The sequence below is a fragment of the Coloeus monedula genome, assembly GCF_965178545.1.
Source record: "Coloeus monedula genome assembly, chromosome: 6".
Lineage (NCBI taxonomy): Eukaryota > Metazoa > Chordata > Aves > Passeriformes > Corvidae > Coloeus > Coloeus monedula.
Window position 1 is genome coordinate 11,779,170 of NC_138786.1, and position 22,716 is coordinate 11,801,885.

General features: G+C 38.4%; 1 protein-coding gene across 2 annotated transcripts in view; it reads left to right on the plus strand.

Moving 5' to 3' along the window:
* SBF2 (SET binding factor 2) overlaps nucleotides 1-22,716 on the plus strand; it is a 234,373-nt gene that overhangs the window by 33,710 nt on the left and 177,947 nt on the right. For both annotated transcript variants that reach the window (XM_082282867.1, XM_082282868.1), the window contains exon 2: nucleotides 12,489-12,577. In XM_082282867.1, coding sequence (XP_082138993.1) covers nucleotides 12,489-12,577 — 89 coding nt within the window. The remainder of the gene's footprint in view (nucleotides 1-12,488; nucleotides 12,578-22,716) is intronic.

Below are 22,716 nucleotides of genomic sequence, written 5' to 3' on the forward strand. Positions count from 1 at the left end.
AACGCAGCCCAGAACATGTTTGGCTCTCTGGGCTGCAAGTGCACATTGCTGGGTCATGTTGAGTTTCCCATCAATCAGCTCTCCCAAGGCCTTTCTCCTCAGGGGTGCTCCCAATCCATTCTCTGCCCAGTCTGTGTTTGGGCTTGGAATTGTATGTATTCAGTCTTAAATGGGGAAAAAAGATGTCTGCTTTGTAGCAAAGATTAGTCTTCAAAAATAGATTCTACATCTTCTACTTCAAATATGTGAACTTAGTATAGCAAGAACTGTCTTCTGGTGCTGTGCTTGCTTTTCCTCATGAGATGGAAAAATCTTTCCAGAATCGTCTTTTAGTCTCTCAGAACTGTCCTCTCTGCTCACTTATCATGGGTCTGTATGTTGGTGAGCCCTACGTTGAAATGCAGTTATCAGGCAGCTCTGGGAAGTGCTTTGCTTTCTCTTTTGCAACATTGCATTCCCTGTTAATTAGATGTATCCGACTCTCTGGTGCCTTTGAAACAAGTCAACGCTTGAGAAGACACATTTGGTCTTGTACAGTGACATTTGTTCTCATCAGCAGAATTTTCAGGTGATAATTCACACTGGTAATCTAATTTTATCTTTTTTCATTGGCAGAATGTGGTAGGGATAAGACTCCTCTTGCAGTCTTCAAGTATACTTGAAGTCCTTCTGACAGGGTCTAAATGATGTTATACAAACCGTTGTAATTTTTCGAGCAAAAAATATTTGTGCTCGTAGTGATTGTTAACAGGGAAAGTGTGTAACTTTACATAGGTTAGAGAACCCATTTGCTTGTCATTGTTTCCACTTTTTATTTCGAGATATAATAGATGTGAAACCTTTGTCTTTCGTTTTAGAATGTTCTTTCCAAATCCTTTTTATGAGACATTTCATTTCAGAGCTCTTTACTTTTTGACTGTATTTGAACTCTGTGACTCCCTCCCTTAAAGAAAACCACTTGTTCAGACCATTGGATACAAATGTGAGCTTCAGGGGAAATCTCATTGTTTGCCTTAGAAAAATGTCTTTGTCCAAGAGTTTACACATCTTTTACAACACAGGACCCAACCCCAGACTTTGTGTATGCTTATTCCACCTTGTATACCCAGCTACTACTACTCTTACTCTCCCAAGCAGACCAGATCTAATATTTTTCTGTTAGCTTATGCATCAGTTTTGGAAGAACTTGTTGAACTTGGGACACTGTCCCTGTAAAATAATATTTCCATACTTGAATCTTAAAATAAGCAATGGAAAAATAAGTGTGATGATGGATTGAATAGTAACTCAGCGAGATATTTCGTGGTTTGTATTCCTGCTTTATTGTAAGTGTGTGTATAGCTGAGAGCTGAAGGGAGTGGAGAGAAGCTGGTGGACTGACACAGTGTGCACTGCAGAAGCCTCGTTTCCTTAGGAAACCAGCTGGGGGAGGGTGAAGATATCCTGTTAGAGCTGAAGAGCTCAGGGTCAGGAGATGCTGAGAGTACTGAGTTCTGACAAGTTTTTGGGAAGAAGGTGGACCCAGTAGTAGAACTGTACAAGTGTTCAAAGCTTACAGTGCAATAACAGTGGTGTTGCACACCAGATTGCTGTGGAGCAGGTGTTACGGAAGCAAGAAAAATTTATCAGAGCCATGGACTGAGGTTCTGGGAGGGATCAAGGCCTTCAGGAATTCAGGCTTCAGTAGCTTGTTGTTCGCAGTGCTATTTGTTCTTCCTCACCTCATCCAGATTTTCACGGCTTTTTTTGTAGTTTTTATTGATTGGTTTTTTGACTTGGTTTTTTTTCTTCTTACTTTAAGTTGTTATGGAGCATTTTTAAAGATGAAAATAGAACTGCAATATTAGGAAGCTTCTTCGGACTTTTTGTAGAGGATTTAGTCTGCAACTTTTCTATATTCTGTAGGCCCTGAAAGGGCTTTCTAAAATTTTAATTTCCTGATGAGATATATAGGTTTTCAAAATGAATAATTTATTGTGGTACTGTAAATGGCACTTCAAATGAAATTACTTTGAGCATCATTTCATTTTTTACTTTGTCATGTGACTCTCATTTTCCCCCAGGATGTCATAAGAAGGAATCTCTCTTTATATTAGCTTTATGACCTTTTTTATCAGTGTTCACACAAGTGTGAGTGAGAAGGATTTCAAAAAACCCCTAAACCATATTGTCAACATTTTCAACAGAGCACAGTAGCATATTTCCATGTACAGTTGAATGGGCCTGAATTTTGTTTAGTATTGTTATCTGTATTGTGCTGTTTGTAGATCTAATGATGACTTTTTCTGGCTGTTACCGAACATGATGAGACACTTCCAGAAGTTATTTTGTGTATCTGAGCAAATAGTGTACAGTCAGTAAAATGATAAATGTGGGATTCTCACCCCATGGCCCCAGATTATCTCTGTATACTCTATTCCTTGGAAGAAAGTTACATAATAGGAAAAAAAACCCAAGGCATAGCAGAGGATAAAACAGGACTGTACTTAAAATAAAAAGTGAACCAAGTGTTTCAACATGTTTAGGGTGTGTTTTAAGTACTGCATTTAGACCTGAATCTTTATGTTGATGAATCCTATAAATAAATACTGATACAGAAGAACTGTTGTAGGTAGTCTCCCTTACCTATTGTAGTCCTATAAAGTGATTTAGAAAAATAAGTTTTAGCACGTGATCAGACTTCTTTAAGAGTAAATGTAGAAAGCCTTTTCCTGAAGTTGTTTCATTGCTGAATTTTAGAGTATGAGTAGTTTTTCTTTGTACTCCACAAAATCAGATTACATTTACAGCTACTTGCATCTCTGGAGTGTAAATGTCTGAAATCTGATTCTAACCTTGCCATCTGTGTTTGGTTTTAAAAACAACCATACAAAAAGTAAAAAAAGGTATGAGAGAAGTATTTACACGGGCTGTTTTTTTAATGTATTCAAATTTTGTATGCTGAAATGGGTGCTGATTAGTATGTTAAAATAACAATATTGAAAATGTAAAATTGTTTTGGTAAAATCAGAATCTTCCAGTTATGTTCAGGAAATTTCAACGTGGAGCTTTTTTTATTCATTTGGTATATCAGTTAGAGATAATTCCAAAGGATAGTTGTAGAAGGAAGGTAATTTATTGGAAATAGCAATAATATTTAGTAAATAGAACAGGGTTATTTTTAAGCTGGGCAGTAAACATAATTTGTTAGAGCTGAGAAGCTGCCTAAATTTTCTTTTTTTTTTAAACATTTAAGACATTGATTCAGAGTACAAAGCTGAGTATGGTTTTGGCATCCTGATTTTTATACCTTCCTTGAAAATAAATAACAAATATTTTCTTCAAGACATCTGGGAAGTCTTTTTCAGTTCATTGTGCTCAAAAGACTGTTTGTTTAACATAGAGTGTTTATTTTGAAGTCTGATCTTCCCTTCCTATGCAGGGGCTGGCAAAAGTGATTTGTTTGCAAACAAGAAGGGGAATTGTCAGTGAGCAGGAAACTTTCTCCCTGCCAGCTGCCCAAGCTTTTTTCCAATTTCTTGAATATTATGCCAACCATTGGGTAGGGAGTTACTTGAAAATGACTTAACATTCATTGTTGTTTTCTTGTCTGTTATTTTTTTTTAAGGCTTTTGTAAAACCATATTCCTGTCCACCCAGCAAAAATACAGGGTTTGTCCAGGAACGTGTTACGTCCTAAACTTCTGTTCGAAAGGAAGAGTCCTGAGGTGCAGCTGTTACAGCCAAGCTGCATTAATTGTATCAGTAACTTGTCCAGATGAAATATTGTGGGAATTGGAATCCTGGGGAAAGGTGGAGGATGATGGTATGAAGGGGATTCTTTAGGAGCAACTGCACCTTCATAGGTGTAGGCCAGATAAGCTTTTTAAAGGACAGTTTGTGCTGTAGCAGAAGTTACCATGTGAGCTCTTAAAGATGAGGGATGCAGCAGCAGCAGAACCAAGTAACTTTTTACAGAACTTTGAGAAGTGTCAGTGAGTTCATTGCCACTGGTCACTAAGGTTTTGCTCTCAAATGTGGCTTTCAGCATGAGGCAGCACTTTGCATGACTGACAGTTTTCCAAGGATAATACTGAGTTTGTGGCATTTGGCACGTTTCTTCAGAAGGGTTAGATGCTGGTGGAGTCTTGGCTGACCAAATCACTGTGTGCACCCTCAGCCAGTGCTCTTATGCTGTATCACACTGAGCAGCATTAGAGGCACACTGCTGAAGCAGCTAAATAGGCCTCTAACGTGTGGTGATGATTGTAACATCCCCATTTATTCCCTCTTCTTCCTCCTCATTCTGCTTCCCTTTTCTCCATTTCCTTCCTCTTCTGCTTTTTATGGTATTTGTCTGTTTTCATTTCACTTGGCATTGATGCGACTTCAGTGGATGAAGTTCATCCCTAAATGTGATTTTCCCTAGAAAATCTGTTTTAGAGGTTTCCTAACTGCGTACCAGTGGCTAGCCTCCTTTCAGCAGAAACACCAGTTGATGTAGTGGAATGAGATACAGCATGTTTTGCCATATTCCCATCTCTCCCTCCTACTTTAATGTAATTAAAATACAAGCTAGACTATTTTCCCTCCTTTATTTAGGAATAAAGCATAGGACTGATTTCTGGTGACCAGGAGCAAGGAAGATGTTAACCTGACTAGAAGAATATCTATTGCAATAATGGGGAGGATGATCCTACAAAAAAAGTGCCAATCTAAGATTTGGGTGGTATTGATTGAGCCTGTTTCTTGTACACCCTTGGGTATACAAGATCCCTTTCTCTGTGCTCTGCAAATTACAAAAGTACCAAAATCAAACAAATATTGAGACATTCAGGATTTTGGACCATCCCAAGTATGTCAGGTAGTCCTGACTAGCAGTGCCAGTACATTTAGGGGAAGATTGAAATGCTACTTTTTTTTTCCCCCCACTAAGTTCAACGAATTTTTCCTGTTTACAAAGAAAAGAGCCTGAGGATCGCCTTATCCCATTATTTGTTGCATCCTTGATAATATGGCATGCCTCCAGAACGGCTGTCGTTCAAATTCCCGGGATTGTTGCATGCATCTCTTTGACCTGATTAAGATGAACTGACTCTGAGTTGTGCCAGTTGTACAAATAGTGTCTGTGGTCATTGTGGGAAGCCCGTCTTCATTCCATCTTCCTAAACGTACCAGCATTTTGTTTAACCTTTTGTGGCCATTAGGCTGCAATAAAATCTTTATTCTCTTGAATAAATCAGAATTAAGTGCTCTTTATGTAAACTTCCATGTCCAGGCTACTTCAGACTTTAAGATGGACATGGCCTGTGATGTGCAGGTGGGGATTGGACTGATTTTTTTCAGAATTTCAAGTATTTTAGGCCTATCAAAGAAATATTTTTCTTTCTAGGTGTTTAATATTAGCTCTCCTTTGGCTTCTTATTCACTTTCATTTCAGCTCTGACTTCTTTATAGGGACTGAGTTAAAATGGGGATATCTTTTGTCATATTTTCTGTCTTCTGGCATCAAGATTTCTGTAGTGATGTTTTTAAAGGCACAGGGAGGCCTCAGGTACATTTCTGTTCCCAAGATGGAACATGAGTTGTCTTCATCCTTCCATGAAAAGCATTTCCAAAACACCCAGAAGTGACCAGAATCCTGAATAGTTTAAAACTTCTGCTGTTTTCAAGTTAAGAACCTTGATATGAAAAGGATTTTACTTCACAGCAGATTTTAGTGATGTCTTTAGCACTAGGTACTGTTTTGAAAAGGATGAGAGGAACTGTGCTCTGCCACCTGTCTGTGCATCTTTCACACCGACAGTATGCTCCTAACTCTGAACATGTAAAATTGTACTTCTGAATACTTGAAATTATTTTATTACCTTTACATGAAGGATCTACCGTGGTAGTTTCAAACTGTTTTCCGTGGCATAACTACTAATGTTCTTTCTCTGTGATCTGTTCTGTGTTTCTTCTTCAGGCCTGAAAATTATACCTTTTGTAACAGATCACCAAAGTGCTTCCATTCAAAGCTTTGCATGTTAACAATACTGAGTACTCAAATGCATTTTTATCAGGGGTTTGTAAGTGAAAAGACAGAGTTTATCACAGTCCTCATTAATTTGGAATGTAAGTTGCATTAACAGCTCGCTTCTGGAATTTCAAGGGCGAGCAAGAGATGGCATGTGACCTTTCATGGGGAAAGATTTATGTAAGAAGGGAGTTTAGGGGACTAGGGTTCAGGAACCAGCAAATTATGCCAGAATTTTAATGTGTTGCATGTTTGTACTTTTTAAAGAAAAAGATGGGAAAAGGAGAAGGAGAAAGAGGGCAGATCAGAAGAAGTAAGCTGGGGAGAAAAGTTCCTTTTCCCTTAGTAGCTTAAGGTATAGACTGCTTGATCAGAATTCTTACAGGCTGAAATTCAGGGTTTGGTCTTGGCAATTCACTATGTGTATGTACTGTACAGGAGCAAGAATGTAATGTCTAAAAATATGAAGCTTAATTTATTTTGTGGTCAACTTTGTTTCTTAATGGATTAAAGAGTTAAGACATCTTAAAGGTAGAAAAACTGCTGGATGAGGGTGATAATGATTATTTTAACCTGGCATATTGAAAATGCAATTAATTGCTGTAGGTGTAAAATTACAGTTTGAAAATGGCTGCAATGTCTTTACAACTTCTGTACTTCAGTATGTGACAAAACTTTACTACGAAATGAAAGAAAAGAATTGCAAAATACTTCAGTCGAAGTACAGGAATAGTTTTGCTTTTGTAGAAATGACTTTGTTAAGATAACAATGTGAGTGTTTAATAACAACAACAACAATAATAATTGCAGTAGTTTTGTTGGAAATATGTCTCTTGTTACTGCCAGGCATGTTTTGTATATATAATGAATAATGAGATCAATTCCTGTTTCACGTTGAGCACACTGTGAATGTGCAGTGATTGCCCATGCTCTGCTCACACACACAAATACTGTATTAAGTAGTTTGTTGTGTGAGTGATGTCTGTAGTGCATTTGAGTTTAAGTGGCTTCAAAAACCTCCAGAAGCTTCTGTCTGATTGGTTTGAATTCAGTGAGCAGTGCTAGCAATGAGCTCTCCACCATGTTTTTGGGCAGATTGTACGTTATTAAAAACATACCAAAAGACAAAAATTCCTTTTATTGATGATGAAGGTCCTTCCCGCTGCCTGTGGCTCTCTGAAGCCATTGACACTGGAATGAACTGTCTTACCAGTTTAAAAACAAGGTGTCAGTGTTAATGAGTGACAGTTCACAGAATCACAGAATCAATTAGGTTGGAAAAGAACTTTGAGATCATCCAGTCCAACCTCTGACCAAACACCGCCGTGTCAACCAGACCATGGCACTGAGTGCCACATCCAGTTGTTCCTTGAACACCTCCAGGGACAGGGACTCCACCACCTCCCTGGGCAGCCCATTCCAGTGTCTAATCATCCCTTCCATGAGGAAGTTCTTCCTAATGTTCTTAAAACCTCTGAAATCTTGGTAGGTCTGTAAAGCAGATACTATCAGGCACTAGCTGAGGAGGTTACTACTGGTGTTCACCGTCTGCATGTTTTTAATGTGGTGTCACATTTGTTTAATTAGCATTAGTTAATAGGAATTTCACTAGGATACTGAGGGAATATCCTTTTAGTGTTAAGAATTATTAAAGGGGGCTTGAAAGAAGACTAGATACAGTGAAGGGATGTGGTCAAAATCTGCAGTTATTAATTAGAAAATCTGAATCACATTTTAAATTTTTTTCCTCCAGTGGCTTCAGTATTTTTGCAAAGTTGTCAGTAGTTATCAGTAGCATATATTGAAACAAGTGATAGTTGTTGTTGAAATCCCATGACCTGATATTTTTCTATTTCTTCTTGTTGTGCTAAAGCAGTCAAAAATGCAAATTCACTTGGGTGTTGAATTGAAGCCACCTCTTGAATAATCTGTTATCTTCAGACAAAACTGCTCTGCTGAAAGTTGGATGATTTATAAGAGTCAGCTGAAGGCAGATAGTGTCCGCACCACCTCACCCCAAACCATGGGATTTAGGGACTTACTGCAGTTCTGCTGTTATGTTGCTGGTTGGATTGAAAAATGTCAACAGAGAATCAACAGTAATTGCAGTATAAAGTATTGGGAAAATGTGGTGAGCATACTGTACTGGATTGGGTTTATTATTAAAGGAAGTGCAGCTTCTGGGTCTTCCCTTGCACGGGAGATTCTTTCAAGTGCTCCTGGGTCTAAACTTCTCACAAAGAAGGCAACTTTGCAGCTCAGTAACTTTTGTAATTGAAAAGAATAATTTTGTTTATTTTTCAAATTTATCAGATTACAATAAATTCTACCTCATGATTGCAAACACAGAAAACTCTGAGATCCTGAAGAATTTCCCTAATTTTGAAGGACTGCAGATTCATTTTAAAAAACCAAAACCATCAATCCCCCCCAAGCCAAATCAAATTTTAGTGGGATGAAAGAGTGTTTCCCATCTATCTGTATTATGTTCAGCTTTAGAAATCATGTGAAATAGTTAGATTTTATGCATTATAAGTAGAGTTGTAAATCTGTATCACAGGATTTTTCTGTGGAAGGATTAACAGTGATTTTTCTGTTGGTGTTTTGTTTTTATTTTTTTACTCATATCTGATGGATGTGAATACTTACTTTTCTAATGCTCATATCTTGAACACAGAATTATTCACTTCCCTTTTTTTCCCTTTAAAATGTTGCATTTCTGTGATACATCCTTAGCGCACTGTCCAATAAACTTTTAAAAAATTTTAATCTTTCTCTGTATTTAAGCTGATGATTTCCAGAAGATTCAACTTCACTGCTGTGGGCCTTAAGTCTGACTGTTTAATACCTGGAATGTTTGTGAGGCTTCTGTGAGCTGTTCTGAAAAGGATCCTTTTCTAAAATTTTTGAGAACTTGGATGCCAAAACAGTTGTGCCTGAACTAGAGGTAGATGGAAAGCATTTTTGGTTTCCAAGTGTTTTCCCAACAGTGGAAAAAAGCTGGTTCTGGGGACACAAGGAGAGACGTGTTGCTGCACCTCTTGGAGGGAGGTGCTCCATGGGCTGTGTGGAGTAATTTTTCTTTGATCCCAGAGGTGACCTGAAGTGCAAGTTCATGCAGCATAAGGAGTTGAGTCTGGCTTTCAGAAAATGTTCAGAACCACATCATTTCCTTCAGGTGAATTCCTATGGAGGTTTAGAATCCCTCTTGAAAGCAAAATGGAATTACCTGCAGTAAACTCTAACACTGGTGGCCAACATTAGTGGCCTTCTAAGGAAAGTAACCTAAAAAACCTGATAACCTTTTGACATAAAGGAGAGAATATGAAAAACTTTTTTAAAAAGTGTACATCTCTTAATTCTGAATTAAGAGCTTCCTATTCTGTAATGTAGGGAGAGTCTTTGTAAAGTCAAGTCAAAAGAGATCTAGAAGGATTGATAGCTTCAGAACATGATGAAGTAGAAGAAGTTTTGAGCTACTTTCCTGGATATCATTATTTAAAAGTGTAGTTGGTAGTGTCAGAGGTCACAGTCTTTTGTGAACTGGATTCAGAGTTTAAAAAAGTCACCCGTGTTCCCACAGAGAAACTTAGGGAGCTTACACATATCAAGGACTGTTTGCTGCTGTAATTCTTTGATACTTCCTTTTCCAGGAAGTCTGGATATCTCTGTTCAGCTCAGTCCTTCTGCCCTTTCTTGCTGTTGGCCTCTCAACCCCAGGCTGTGCTCTGCCTGGAGGGTGTTTGTGCTCACTGCTGCCTTGGATGCATTTGTTTGCTGTCCCTTCTTTGTGCCACCTGCCAGCCTTAGAACAACTGGAGGAAGAAGAGATTTGACAGAGATATGACTTAGGATAAGCAGATAACGTGGTAATTTGATACTTTAACTCAGCAAGAGGAGAAGTTCTGACGCTGAGTCAATGAAGGAACAGCCCCCTTGGGGTGAAGAAGAGAGTAGTAGTGACTATCAAGTAGGTGACTGCATAAAGGAATGGAAGGAAAGATAAGTTCTCTGGGTGGGATACCAGAGGTGAAGGCTAAGAGGAAAACAGAGGAGGGTGAAGGCTGTTTATTGCATGCTGTCAACAAAATACATGCCGATTCCTAACATACAGAGTTGAAAACATAGCTGTTCTGTTCTTTTTTTGCATGAAAGAAGGAAACAGGGACTGGATGTCTGGAGAAGAAAGCAGGAATGCAGCAGTGGTTTTGCCTGCCTTTAGAGAAGCTGTGTGACTGCTTTTCCCAGAGCAGTTTAGGGAGGGAATGGTGAAGCTTTTCCATTTATGCCTCCTAATTTTGGAAGGATGCTGAGCTGAAATGGTGGAGGGCAGAAGAATGATAATTCAGTAGAAGATGCTTTGATAGAGTACATGAGAGGAACACTTGATCTTAAACAGTGGAATCAGTGACTGGTGACCCTGTTCAGGTATTACAGTCTAAGAGAGAGCTCCTTTTCCTTACAAAAACTGCAGCTGTAGCCGTGTCTGTATTTGTTCCTCGGTTTCTGGCACATCCTCGCTCTGCTTTCTGAGCTTCTCTGCAGCTCTCTATAATATGATACTTCCTTTGGCTTTTCACTTGCTGATCTCAGAACTCATAGCTAACCCTGTGTGATTGCAGTTCTTCAGCAGGCTGCCCGTGGGAATCACAGTGTGTGCTCCCTTGGGTGTAAGATTGCTATTGGGAGTTTACTCCCTGTAGTTTGTATGTCCATTGTACTGAGACCATCTGTTCCTAGATTATTTCCAAGAGACAATCACAGAACATTAGGTGTAAATATGGACAAACTGGAGAAAAAGCTTCTTGCTAACCCATTGGATTGGTTCTCCCTAAACATCTTGTAAGATGTACTGTGGGTTTTAAGACAGCAGCAAACTCAAACTGTAAATTAGCAGGGAGCTTAGAGGAAGCCTGTTTTTTTTCACTGTAACACTTATTTATGCTAGCAGACTTGAGTTGTGTCAGACTGAAAATGGTTTCTTATGGTAAAGCCAGGAGAGTAATGCATTCATTGCTGCTGCCTGGGTGTCTGCAGAGGAGGTGACACATATGGACTGCTACTACTAATACATAAATTGGATTGCTTCATAACATTGTAGCTTTGAGAATTTGATAAGAAAATGTTCAACAGTTTTAATGATTAATCTCAAAATTTTGTGATACAGCTTTAGAGAAAAGATGATTCAATTGGATATGATGGGTCAGCTATTAAAAGATATTTTAAATGGTTGCAAATTTCAGCTTTGCCATTGATGTACAGACAGACTGAAGAATGAGATACCCTGGAGAGCAGCCTTGTGGAAAGGGACCTGGAGGTCACTGCAGTTACGACTTTGTGAGGGGAGGACGAGGGGCAGGCACTGATCTCTTCTCTCTGATGCCCAGTGACAGGACCCAAGGGAATGGCCTGAATCTGAGTCAGGGGAGGTGTAGATGGGAGATTAGGGAAAGGTTCTTCCCCCAGAGGATGGTTGGGCACTGAAACAGGCTCCCCAGGGCAGTGGTCACAGCACCAAGCCTGACGGAGTTCAAGCAGTGTTTGGACAATGCTCTGGGACACGTGGTGTGACTCTTGGGGATGGTACTTTGCAGGGGTTTGGGCTTTGGTGATCCTTGTGGGTCCCTTCCAACACAGCATATTCTATGGTTCGATGATTTAGGAATCTTTTCACTTTGTTTTCATCTTGCCAAGCTCATCTGTGGTGAATCCCAGAGCTAAAATTTAGGGGAAAAAAAAAAAAAGTTATGATTTTTTCAATATTTACTGTAGGACTTCAGAAGCAGATGAACAAAATTCCTGTTTGTGTGTGCATTCCTGTACCCTTCAGGATGACATAGCGCTACAGTTGTGGTGTATTTGTGGTGTTTCCAAAATTCATCTATAGCACTGTTGCTTCCAAAAAAAGGAACATGTGAAAAAAGAAGACAGTTGCATCAGAAAAGTTATCAGAAATGACCAGCTTTTCTTCACATCCTTCTGTGTGGAAAACCACTGCTGACTTGTCCAAGGAAACCAGTGAGAAATACTGGCAAGGAACTAGCGTGTCCTGGATAAATCATGTGGAGTTTTAATCTGTAGACTTATTTCAATCTACAGGCTTCTTTTGGAAGACTGCTTCTTGCTAAACTTTTGCTTTCTTTTTTAAATATCACATTATCCATTATATTAGTTTTTAACTCACTGCTCTTTGTAGAGAGAGACTGAAATTATCAATAATAATCTGTCATTTTGAAAATGTGCATGAGAGGCAGAGGCTGGATGCAGCTCATGGCTTCATTTCATGTAGTGATTCCTTGTGTTACTGCTGGAAAATGTTAAGATTGTATTTATTATGTGACTTGCAAGAGGAGCAACATGACATTTGAGGAGCATGTTCTCCCTCTCGTGTCAAAAAACTTACTAATATTGGGTATATTTTGAAAGTATTCTCAAATGTGTGGTGATTTCAATTCCACCAGTTTGCCTTTAAATAATGGAATTTTTCTTTCAGCAGGACCAACGGAAGGTTTGGGGAAAATAATACAAAGATTTCCTCAGAAGGACTGGGAAGACACTCCTTTTCCACAGGGAATAGAGTTGGTAAGTTTGCATTACGTTTTGCAATCTTTAGAATTCCTTTCACGTGCAGTTGGAAGATACATCTGCCTTCATGTAATGAGCTGTATTATTTAACCCAACAGGGAATGGGTAGAAATTATGTGAGCAGAGGGGATAAATAATAGGTTTAAGAACAATAATTTTTGGCCAACAGAAGATAATTTGTTCTGGTATGCACAGCTAAGTAAATATTCCTAAATGATAGAAAATGTCTGCTGCAAATTTATAAACAGTGTGTTTAAAAGAAATGCTTATTTGTGTCCCTATGTTTTTGTGAGCATCCTTCAGATGGCAGATGACTTCTCATTGACATGTTCAAATAATTACAAATGTGTATTTGTATAATGTAGATTAAAAAATAAATTAATATAGTATCCCAATAAACTGGATTTATTAAAATGGTCAGCAAGGCTGGTGTGCAGGGATCTATTTTAAAGAGCGAATTCCCAAGATGTTGCTTCTTTCCCTTCCTTGGTCTCTTATTGTGGGATGCAATGAGAAGGTGTCTGTTACTCGTCTGGATCAGGAATTCACTCAACAGCTGTCTCTAAAAATCCTGAAAAGAAACAAAGGACTGTGGTCATATTCTGAAATTAGGTTTCTGAGAAGTCAAGAGTAAAACTTTTACTGCTGTGAACTTGGTAACTTCTGGGACAGGATGAGCTAGAGGAGGAGATGGGCTGTAGGAAATGTTGCAATAGGAGTCTTTGTACTGTGGGGCAAAATCAGCTGCAGAGGACAAAGGCACCAACTCTTCCTGAATTTATTGCACAGATGCAGCAAACAGAGCAGGCTTTTACCTATCAGGCAGTGTTCAGCTCCTTGTTCCATGCCACTGCCATGTGCTGTGCTCTCCCTGAAAGACAGGGAAGGGGACTCTGGTGTTTGCTGCTCTCTCCCTGGCGCAGCAGAGGTGCATTTGCTCACTGGGCTGGTGTACACGGCCGGGCACTCATTTTCTCTGGTTCTGTGGTTTCATTTCTTCACAGCCTGGCATCAGCCTGGGGTTTCAGGGCTTGCCATGCCCTGATCATGGGGGTGAGCACAATTTCTCACGCACGTGATGGGGAGTTGCAGCCTCTGTGGTGCACTTGCATAACACCAGGTTTGGCAATGCAGAGCTCTGCTGAAACGAGGGAAGCTCCGAGGTCCAAACAGGAGGGTTGATCTTGCCTCAAACAACCGCAGAGGCTGAGTCATGGTAAAATTTACTCTGTCATACAGATCTTCCTTACCTAGCTCAGAGAAAGCAATGGGTCTGACTTCCAGTGATGATGTGAGATACATAAGCACAGCTTCTCTTAAAGCAGTGAATCTTAATCTGTGCCTGGGTGTTACCTCCCATTTAAGTTTAATTGCAGGATTTTAGCACTACAAGAAACACCTTTCTAAAGGCAGAATTTTTTTTTTTTTTTGATGGGACAAAGCATTATTTCTCTATCAGTTCTCAAATGACTCATTAGGCAAAGCCATTAAGACATTAAACTTTCCAAATAAAACAAAATCTGACAATTTAAGAACATTGATTCAGCCAGTTGGCAAAATCAGTCAAGTCTTGATCTGCTTTCCAAGTGTGGTAAATAAAATTTTAGTTAATGAAGATCTAGGAGTTAGAGATACTGCAAAAATCAAGTACTAAAGTAAATCACTTGTGAAAGTCAGATTTTGGCAGGAATTTTTGTCAAGGTTTTGGATGAGTCTAACACGAATCAGCATTACTTCATGGAAAGGAAAGAAGAAAAGCTGCATTACCATGTTCTGTTTGTCACCTTAAGGGCAGATTTAATATCATTAAGGGGGTAATAGGCAAACCTAAGGAAAAAGAGATAAAAGGTAAGAATAGAATAATTGACAAATGTATATGAGACTGAAGAGAGACATATTTATTAATAGCACTTAGTTCTATGAGAAGTTTGAGTTAATATCCTCTTAAATGTACTTGCTCTCCTTTGAAAAATCTTCATGGAATGATATGGTTTCTGTTAAATGGAAAAAAAAGCAATGGTTTGTATCTGAAAAACATCTTAAGCTCTCTTCACTGTGTTCTCACGAAGGAAAAAGGTGAAGACTTTTCCTGCTTCATGATAGGATTGAAGGGAGATTTGATGTTTGACTCTTGTCTTCTGTCAAAGATGGTTCTCCTGCTATGAAAACCTTCAGCTGATTATTGGTGATGATCTCAGCTCTTTTGTAAAGTGAATTTTCTGCCTGAGAATTTAGACATTTGTGGGTTTTTCTAGTTGGTTGGTTGTTTTGAGGGTTTTTTTTTTTCAAATAAGACAGGTTGAATGGGGTAATTTGTATTGGTATGTAATGGGTGATACATTCACAGATCACAGAGTCATACAACAGCCCAGACTGGAAAGGACCTGGAAACGTGATTTGGTCCAGCCTTTCATGGAAAAGGAAGCATAGCTGAGATTATCTACCACCCTGTCCAGTCTCACCTCAGAAACCTCCAACATGAGAACTCCACTGTGTCCCTAAATGCTCTAATAGTTATTTCCTATTCATGTTGTTAATGGCATTTTATGAAACAAGACAAGGTGAAAATAGTGGAAAGACCTATGCACACCCCCACCCCTCAAGCTTTAGTGCTTTAAGATGGAAAATGCCTTCTTGGACCCCTTGTTGTCTCTGTAGCTTGTAGAGATGCCATTAGTCCAAGCTCCAGCCAAAAACTGATAAACAAAAATCCTCTGAGAGTTTTTTAGAGGGCTCTTCTCTTTGCTCAACCCTGCATACCCCCTATCCTTCTGGGCTTGAATTCATGTGATCAGATTTCCAAGACATAAATTAAGGCAATGTAAAGAATGAAGTTGTGTGGGTAATTTTAAAGTTAAATAAGAAAACCACATTGAATAATATTTTTCATTTTTGTTGAGCCCAGCTTTGATAAACAGGCTCCCATGGGACACACTGGGCCTACTGGACCTGCCTTTGACTGAGTGAAAAGGGGTCATTCTGAGAACATCTTCTCTAGGAATGATGGCCCAATTTCACCTTTGACTGTATTTGTAGTTTTGGTAATTTGACACAAATATGCAGAGAATTGGGTCATTATAAAATGTAATTGCAGTTCGAACTTGGCTGAAGGGTGTTGTATTTGGTGTATGTGTGTTCTGTATTAAAGGATAAAGAGGTACTCAAACTGTGTCTATTTTTATATGAGCAGCATGGTAGCTATGTTCTGGTCACAAACACATGAAATTGGGGGTAAACACATTGTCCAAAATTCAACAGAAATATATGCAATTTTATTCAAGTCAAGTACTTTAATTTGTTGTGTTCAATAAACTGTGTGTCTTCTGGTTGTCAGTGGGGAGCAAAGCCATGAGTCTCTCTTGAGGGAACAATGCTGTCAGTAGGTGTTGGTCAGTGTGTCTTCTTACACCTCCCACTTGTCTGCATCTCCTCAAGTTATCTAAACAGATTTTTCTTAACCTTGTGCTTTTTGCATTTGCCATTTCACTAAAGGCTTCACAGCTTTAAATTTTGTTCTGTTTAAAATTGAATGCAGAAACTTTGATAAGCCACCTGCAAATTGCTGTGAAACATACCTGAAGTCTTTTGTAATGGATTATTGATAACTACAGTGGCTATTAAGGGCCTGAAGACTTTTTTACTACCATTTGTTGAATTGTGTGATGTAACTGTGAGTAAGGTAGGATATTTCTTAATATTATATAACATACATAATGAGTGTTACTTCAGAACCAATAAAATGCTCTTCTTCCATTTGCTAGAACTTTTTGTGGGCTATTCAAGAGAAATACAAGGAACAATTTCAGTTTAGAATCTGAGCATCTTCAGTTTACTGACAAATAGCAGTCCATCTGCAATTTATTGACAAATGCAAGTCAGAGTGAGTTTCTTCCAGTTCCATAGAAGTAAGCTGACTTTGAGGGGTAAAGAGAGATTTACGCTCATTCTTAAAGTTAATAGTATTTGGCTCAGAAGAGCATTTCAATCACTGGTTTTTGAAAGAATGCAGCTAGAACATACCAGTCTGATAGCTGCCCCCCATGATATTTTAAATGAACATGTTTGGGTATCCTTCTCCATAGTCTGTCTTAGAGAAGTGGTTTCAGATGCAGCTTAAGTTTAAAAAGAACCCTGTAAAGGCAGCTGAGACATATAGAGCAGTTTAAAATTAGGACAATCAGACTTCTTGTTCTTGCTTGTAGAAAGAATGCTTGAGAGTGTATGTTGTTTGAATGAGTTAGCTTTACATTTCTGCATATTTTTCTTATTTCTAATCCAGTTTTAATTCTACTGTGTAACTTTCTAGACATCCTAATTAGTTATACATCAGAGGAAGCTTTGTATGGTATGTAATGTTACACCGTAAAGTCATTTTTGTCCCAGGGCTAAATTAGCTAAACTAAGTGTCATCTTCATTACTCAGTGTTGGGAGGCTGATCTTAATGAGGCCAATGAAAGTCATACCTAGAAATGTACATTGTCTTAAGTTTAAACTGGATATAATATGTTTCTGCAGTTGGTGTGTAGCAGGGAAGGAAATTTTCCACTGTAACTGGTAGTGGTGGTAGCAGTAGTGTCATGATTTAGTAATTTGCATTTCAAGTATGTGCAAGTATAGAAATTAACATGTATTTCTAGACAAGATAATCACCTATCCAAAGAATTACTTAAATTATAAAATTTATTTTTAATTGGTAAAAAGTGCTATTTAATACAACCATTTGAAGACCACTTACACAAGTTATGAGACTAAGAGAGAAAGAAAGGCTGCATGTGTCCCTTTGGGATCTGGAAGGTTGCCTGCTTCCTTCTAAAGAAGGAGCTGGAGCTGATGGAATCAGCTTATTCCTCCTTTGTGTACAGCCCTTTGCTATGAAGCTTAGCACTTCTGCACCTTTGATTGGCTTCAGATAGGACCTTGTAAATGGATGTGGAGTGTGTCTTTTATGAAAAACCAAAGTCAACTTTCAAATTCCAGCTAACCTGAGATACAAAAAGAACCCCCAAATGCATGAGAGGAAGGAATGGGATTTTCAAAGTATATTTGTATTTTGACTGACCTAGTCAGTCTTGTACAGATTTCCACTTCATTTTGGCATACATAATTTATGGGTTACAGCTCTACCTCCAGATCTTAACTGATATTTACTTCTGTTGGAGCTTCACAGTTGGAATGGGGAGAAAAAAGCTATCAAAACGCCCCCACCAAAACCTAGCTCATTTGTCTTCAAGGCTACACTCAATTGAAGACATTTAAAAGTAGGCCAGATTTTAGAGTAGAAAAGTTTTACAGAACTCCTAAGCTTCTGGAAATTTCCAATGCAGAGTCTCTGGAAATTATGACACATTCAGTCAAAAGCAATACTTTTAAAATTCAAGTGCTGATCTCTTAGTATTATTTTTGTTTTGCCACCTTGGTGTAAGGCATCTTTTCTGAGAAAAAAATATGATGTTTGAACATTTCACTACTTATTTTAAATAAGACATAAGAGACAACTGGTGTTGCAGATTAGACAGTTAAGGCCTGAAATGATTAAAGTTTTAAGGGAGTTAATCTTTAAATGCTTCAGTCTTAGCTAGCTGATCTGTAAGCCAATTTTTCTCAAACATTAATGCTTTTAAGGACCTGAATAAAGAGTTGTCTACAACATCCATTTAATCTTCAGTGCACTTGGTCAGCTGCAGAGATTTTGGTTTGGTGGGGGGTTTTTTGCCCCTCTTTCCCCTCAAACTTTTTTTACCTCTCAAGAATCATTACATACGTCATTCTTCAATGAATAAAAGCATGGCAGAGCTCAGTGTAGCACTTACACGTGGATTGTGTTGTTTTCATTCTCATGTTACAGAACAGGTGCTTTCAGCAGTTAGTAGAAAACAGATGATAGCAAAAGTTCAGCAATTTTTTTTGGTCAGAGTGTTTCTGGACTCAGCTTATATTTTTCTACCATACTAGCCTCTGCTAGACATCTTAAGAATGCCATAAATGTGGTGTATTTTCCAGTTGTGTTTCTGCTGTTCTGTAAACCAGTTACATTCTGGGTTTAGAATCCCACGGCTCTTACTGAATAGATGTTAGCTTCTGGATTTTGTAGACTAATGTGATAAAATAATTTGATAGTGATATCTAAGGACTCGCAAGTAGTCCTTGTGTAGCATAACTTTGGCTTACTTGACTAAGTGCTGTCAAAGCGCTGTTCAATTAAAATGCTTTATCCACTCTTGTTTTGAGTTGGAAAAGTAACCACTTCAGAGCACTACAGTCAACATTTTTGGTAGATGTGGTAAAATGCTGAAGTGACACCTGTTTGGAATTTCATCTCTCTTTCAGCTCTAATCTTCCATGGAGAATATTGATATGTAACCTTTTTGTATCTATCAAGGTGTTTTAAGATCCACTCTACCCATTTTAACTTAAACTCTTTTTCTGGAGGAGAAAGCCATTTTTACAAGCTTTCTTAAGAAGTGCAGATGTTTTTAGAATCGCGGAATGATTTGAGTTGGTTTTCTTCATTCTTCATATCTGTCATCTCCACAGATGATACTTGACTGCATGAGATGATCTCGTTCACCTAAGCTTTGTGTGTGATTCAGTGTCTTTCTTACCTCTCTGTAAGTTTTTCTCATCTTGTTTAAAAATTAGAGGGAAGACTGCAACATGGATTTCTCACTACGTCTCTGCTTGTGGGGTTTTTGTGTAACAGTCTGCAGAAGAGATTCTTAGAGCCCCCAGTAAAGCCATGAGGTGTTGTAACATTTACAAAACTCTGTGTCTCGGTATTTCCACCTTATAACTTACAGACTTGTCTGTGGTAATTCTCCTGGAGACCCTGCTTTTCCTGAAGGTTCTGAATTTTGAGTAGTAAATGGTTTTTGTTGTTCCTTGTTTAAAAGAAAAAAAAATAGCTCTTGAAATACTGTTGACTAAAATGGGAGAGCAACATATATCTCAAACACACAATATGAAAATGGGCTGTATCTCCAGAAACCAAAACTGAAGAGCAGAAATCCTATTGTTTTATATGTGAGAGCAAAAATTATGGGGAAAAATATGGTTTTAATTACTTTCAGCTTTATGAATAGCCTGATTATGGATGTGCTTTGTGTTTTTCCAAAAACATTAGTTTATACTTGAAAGTTAACTTGGATGAATGCAGCACATGACTGCAGAGTGACACATGTTTTTGAGTAGCTGAGCATGTCCTTAACGTCAGAGGAGATTCTTTAGCCTAAGTGACCTCTTCCACTTTGGCCTGATCATCACTGAAGATTATTTCAGAATAATTCTATATGAACACAAATCCATGTAAGTTTGGAGTGCAAGCAACAAAAGAGCAGTTCATCTGGAAAGACACAAACCAGTGTACATTTCTAAGTCAGTCAAAACTCCTGTGGGTGCTGCACCTTCTGGGTTTACACTGTTTTTAGGTTTACCCAGCCACACAGAAATGAATTGTGATGTATTTGTGTGCATCCAGATCCGTTGTTGTACAAAATTCCTGTTTCCAGTTGTTCCTTGTGCCATGTGCAGATGACTGTACCTGTCTAAGTTAGTCTTATACAGGCATTTCTCCCTCTGTCGTCTCCACAAACCACCCTGTTGAGCTCAGCATGAATCAAAGAAGTTTAGCTTTTGAAAAAGATAAGCGCTGTTCTGAGATGGCCAGAGGTTAGACAGAAGACTTCAGATAAAGAGCATGAAGAGGATAAGCTGTTCTCCTTGTCCTTTGAGAATATGGTGAGTGAATGGATTCTCTAGCAAAGGAGATTTGATGTCAACAGTAATAAATAGATGGAGCTCATGCTATTTAGAATGCAAATTTTGAGCAGTATTGTATATTTCTAATGGGGAATGACATATGTGAGGCTAACAGTGTGACATGGAAAGGGGAATTGCTTGGATAATCTCCTGAGGTTCTTCTGAGGTTTGTTAATGTGAAAAGTGAAGGCTCTGGCTCTCTGTGTGGCTTCTTGTTTGCTTGTCTGCAGAGAGAGCCATGGGAAAGTACCAGAGTGGGACATCAGAATGGTGATGAATGCAGAAGTCTGTGTGGATTGCTGTAGGAGATGAGACCTGGTCTCTAGGGGGGATTGTCAGGATTGTCACTGTTCGGTGCAGCAAACTTTATGTCACCATTGGATCATCTTCCTTGAGAGAGAATTGGACAAATGTAACAATCCAGGAAACCACTGAATTACCCCAGAACCACTTACCAGTTTGTTATTTAAAATTTCTGTTTTGTTTCAGCTCCATATTACAGATTTTCTGTCAGCTTTCTATAAGAAGTTAGAACTTCTTTTATGCTTGAAGTGCTGTAATTTAGACAATTTTTTGACTGACGTTTCTGGGGTTTTTTTGTTTGGTTGGTTTGGTTTTTCTGTGTGTTTGTGCAGGGAGCTGAGAATTTATGTGGTTTTGGAGAAAACCAGCAAGCAAGAGTTGTGTGTTGAATTTATAGCCATATATCCAGTTGTCACAGAGCGATCCTTTCTGGGGTTGTGTGAAGGAGCAGAAAGGCAGATGATGTGCATCTAATCAAACACAGTCTATTGGGCTGGATACAAGATTGTGAAACTTGAACTGGGTCGTTGAGTGTGTTCTGGGAATCCAGAAATAATTTATCTGTGAAGTTGATTCCTGTGACTGTAAATCACTTTGGTATGTTTTCTAATAGTTCAAGAAAACAGATTAATGGAAAATAAAGGGTATTTTACTTTTTTTCTGAACAAATTTGTTAATGGCTTGCATTTTGTTGAAGCTGATACTTTTCATGCTGAGAATTTCTAATCAGTAGTACTTGTAAATCATTACATTCCCCCAACTCCCCAATTTGACTGACTTTTTAGTTTGAACTCAACATTAATTTTGTTGTGTTTTGATGCAGGTTTCTTCTGCTGGCTTAAATCATCTTAGAGGTTTTAAAGCTTGGCTTCCTAAGTTTGAAAACATTTTTGAAACCTTTATATAGTGTAAGTGCTTATTCATAATTAATTATAAAAGGTATGTCCTAGTTGTGTTCAGCAAAAACCAGACAAGAACATTAATAAATTTTAAGATGATCCTTCACAATTTAGTGCATTCTGTGGGCCACAGCTCATTTTATCATTGCATTATCCAGTTTGAAGTCAAACAGAAAGGTCAGTGCAGAGACCTTTTGCTGTTCCCATTGGTGTAAATCCTGATTTCTGTGCTCCATACAAGGCAGAGGGCTGTGTGCTGCAGGCATACACCTGGCACGGTAGCCATGCAGAAAGCAGCTGATTCCAGGGCTTCAGTGTCTGACTGAGGCTGTGCCATGCAGAATTCTAGGGAAAGGTCTTGGAGGCTTATTACCAATTTTTAATTTTTTTTTTTTTTTTTTTAAATTTCAAAAGTAGCCTGTTGGCCTCCAGCACCACCACTAACTGAAGTCTCAAACAGAGCTCAGTTTATGAATCCTGAGGTTGGGGTTTTGTTTGTTTGTAATGCAAACACTACTTAATATTATTTCAGTACAGCATGATGGTGCTGGCATTTGGCTGATTGCATGGAATTGGCAGAACCGCTTTGGAATTTTCAGTTTTTATTGTACAACCCTTTTGGACTCTTGTCTATATCCCAGTAACATGGAACAAATTGTTCTCTTTTGTACAAAACCTGGCACTTGTAGGTGGAAAAAGAAGAAGTTTATGAATGAACTTGAAGGTTAAAAGATAAAAAAAGGTGGCTAAGCTATTTAGATGGCCTTCTTCTTCCTGTGTTATTCATTAGTAGGGTGGTATTTCCTAATTTCTGTTATGGTTCTGATCCTGATTTGGTAAAAGACAATGAGAATTTTACTGAAGAAATCTTATTTTAAGTAAAAGTCAGTAAATCGTAATTTGCTATGTATTTGTTTGGGTTTGGTCATAATAAGGTAAAAGAGTAAAGAAATAATGCACTTTTATATGCAAAATACAGTTTTTATTAAGAGGAAGAGGAAAAATATAACTATATTCAGATGTGGTTTGTAAGTGCTTATTTTAGGGCTGGTCACTAATGAAGAATTTTTCTCTTTGACTGAAATTCTCCTGAGTGGGGATCTGCCACAAGCATGGCTTCTTGTAATGAATTGCAAGTGTGGAGCCAGTAGTTTTGCCAGCAGTTTACCTGGACTGCT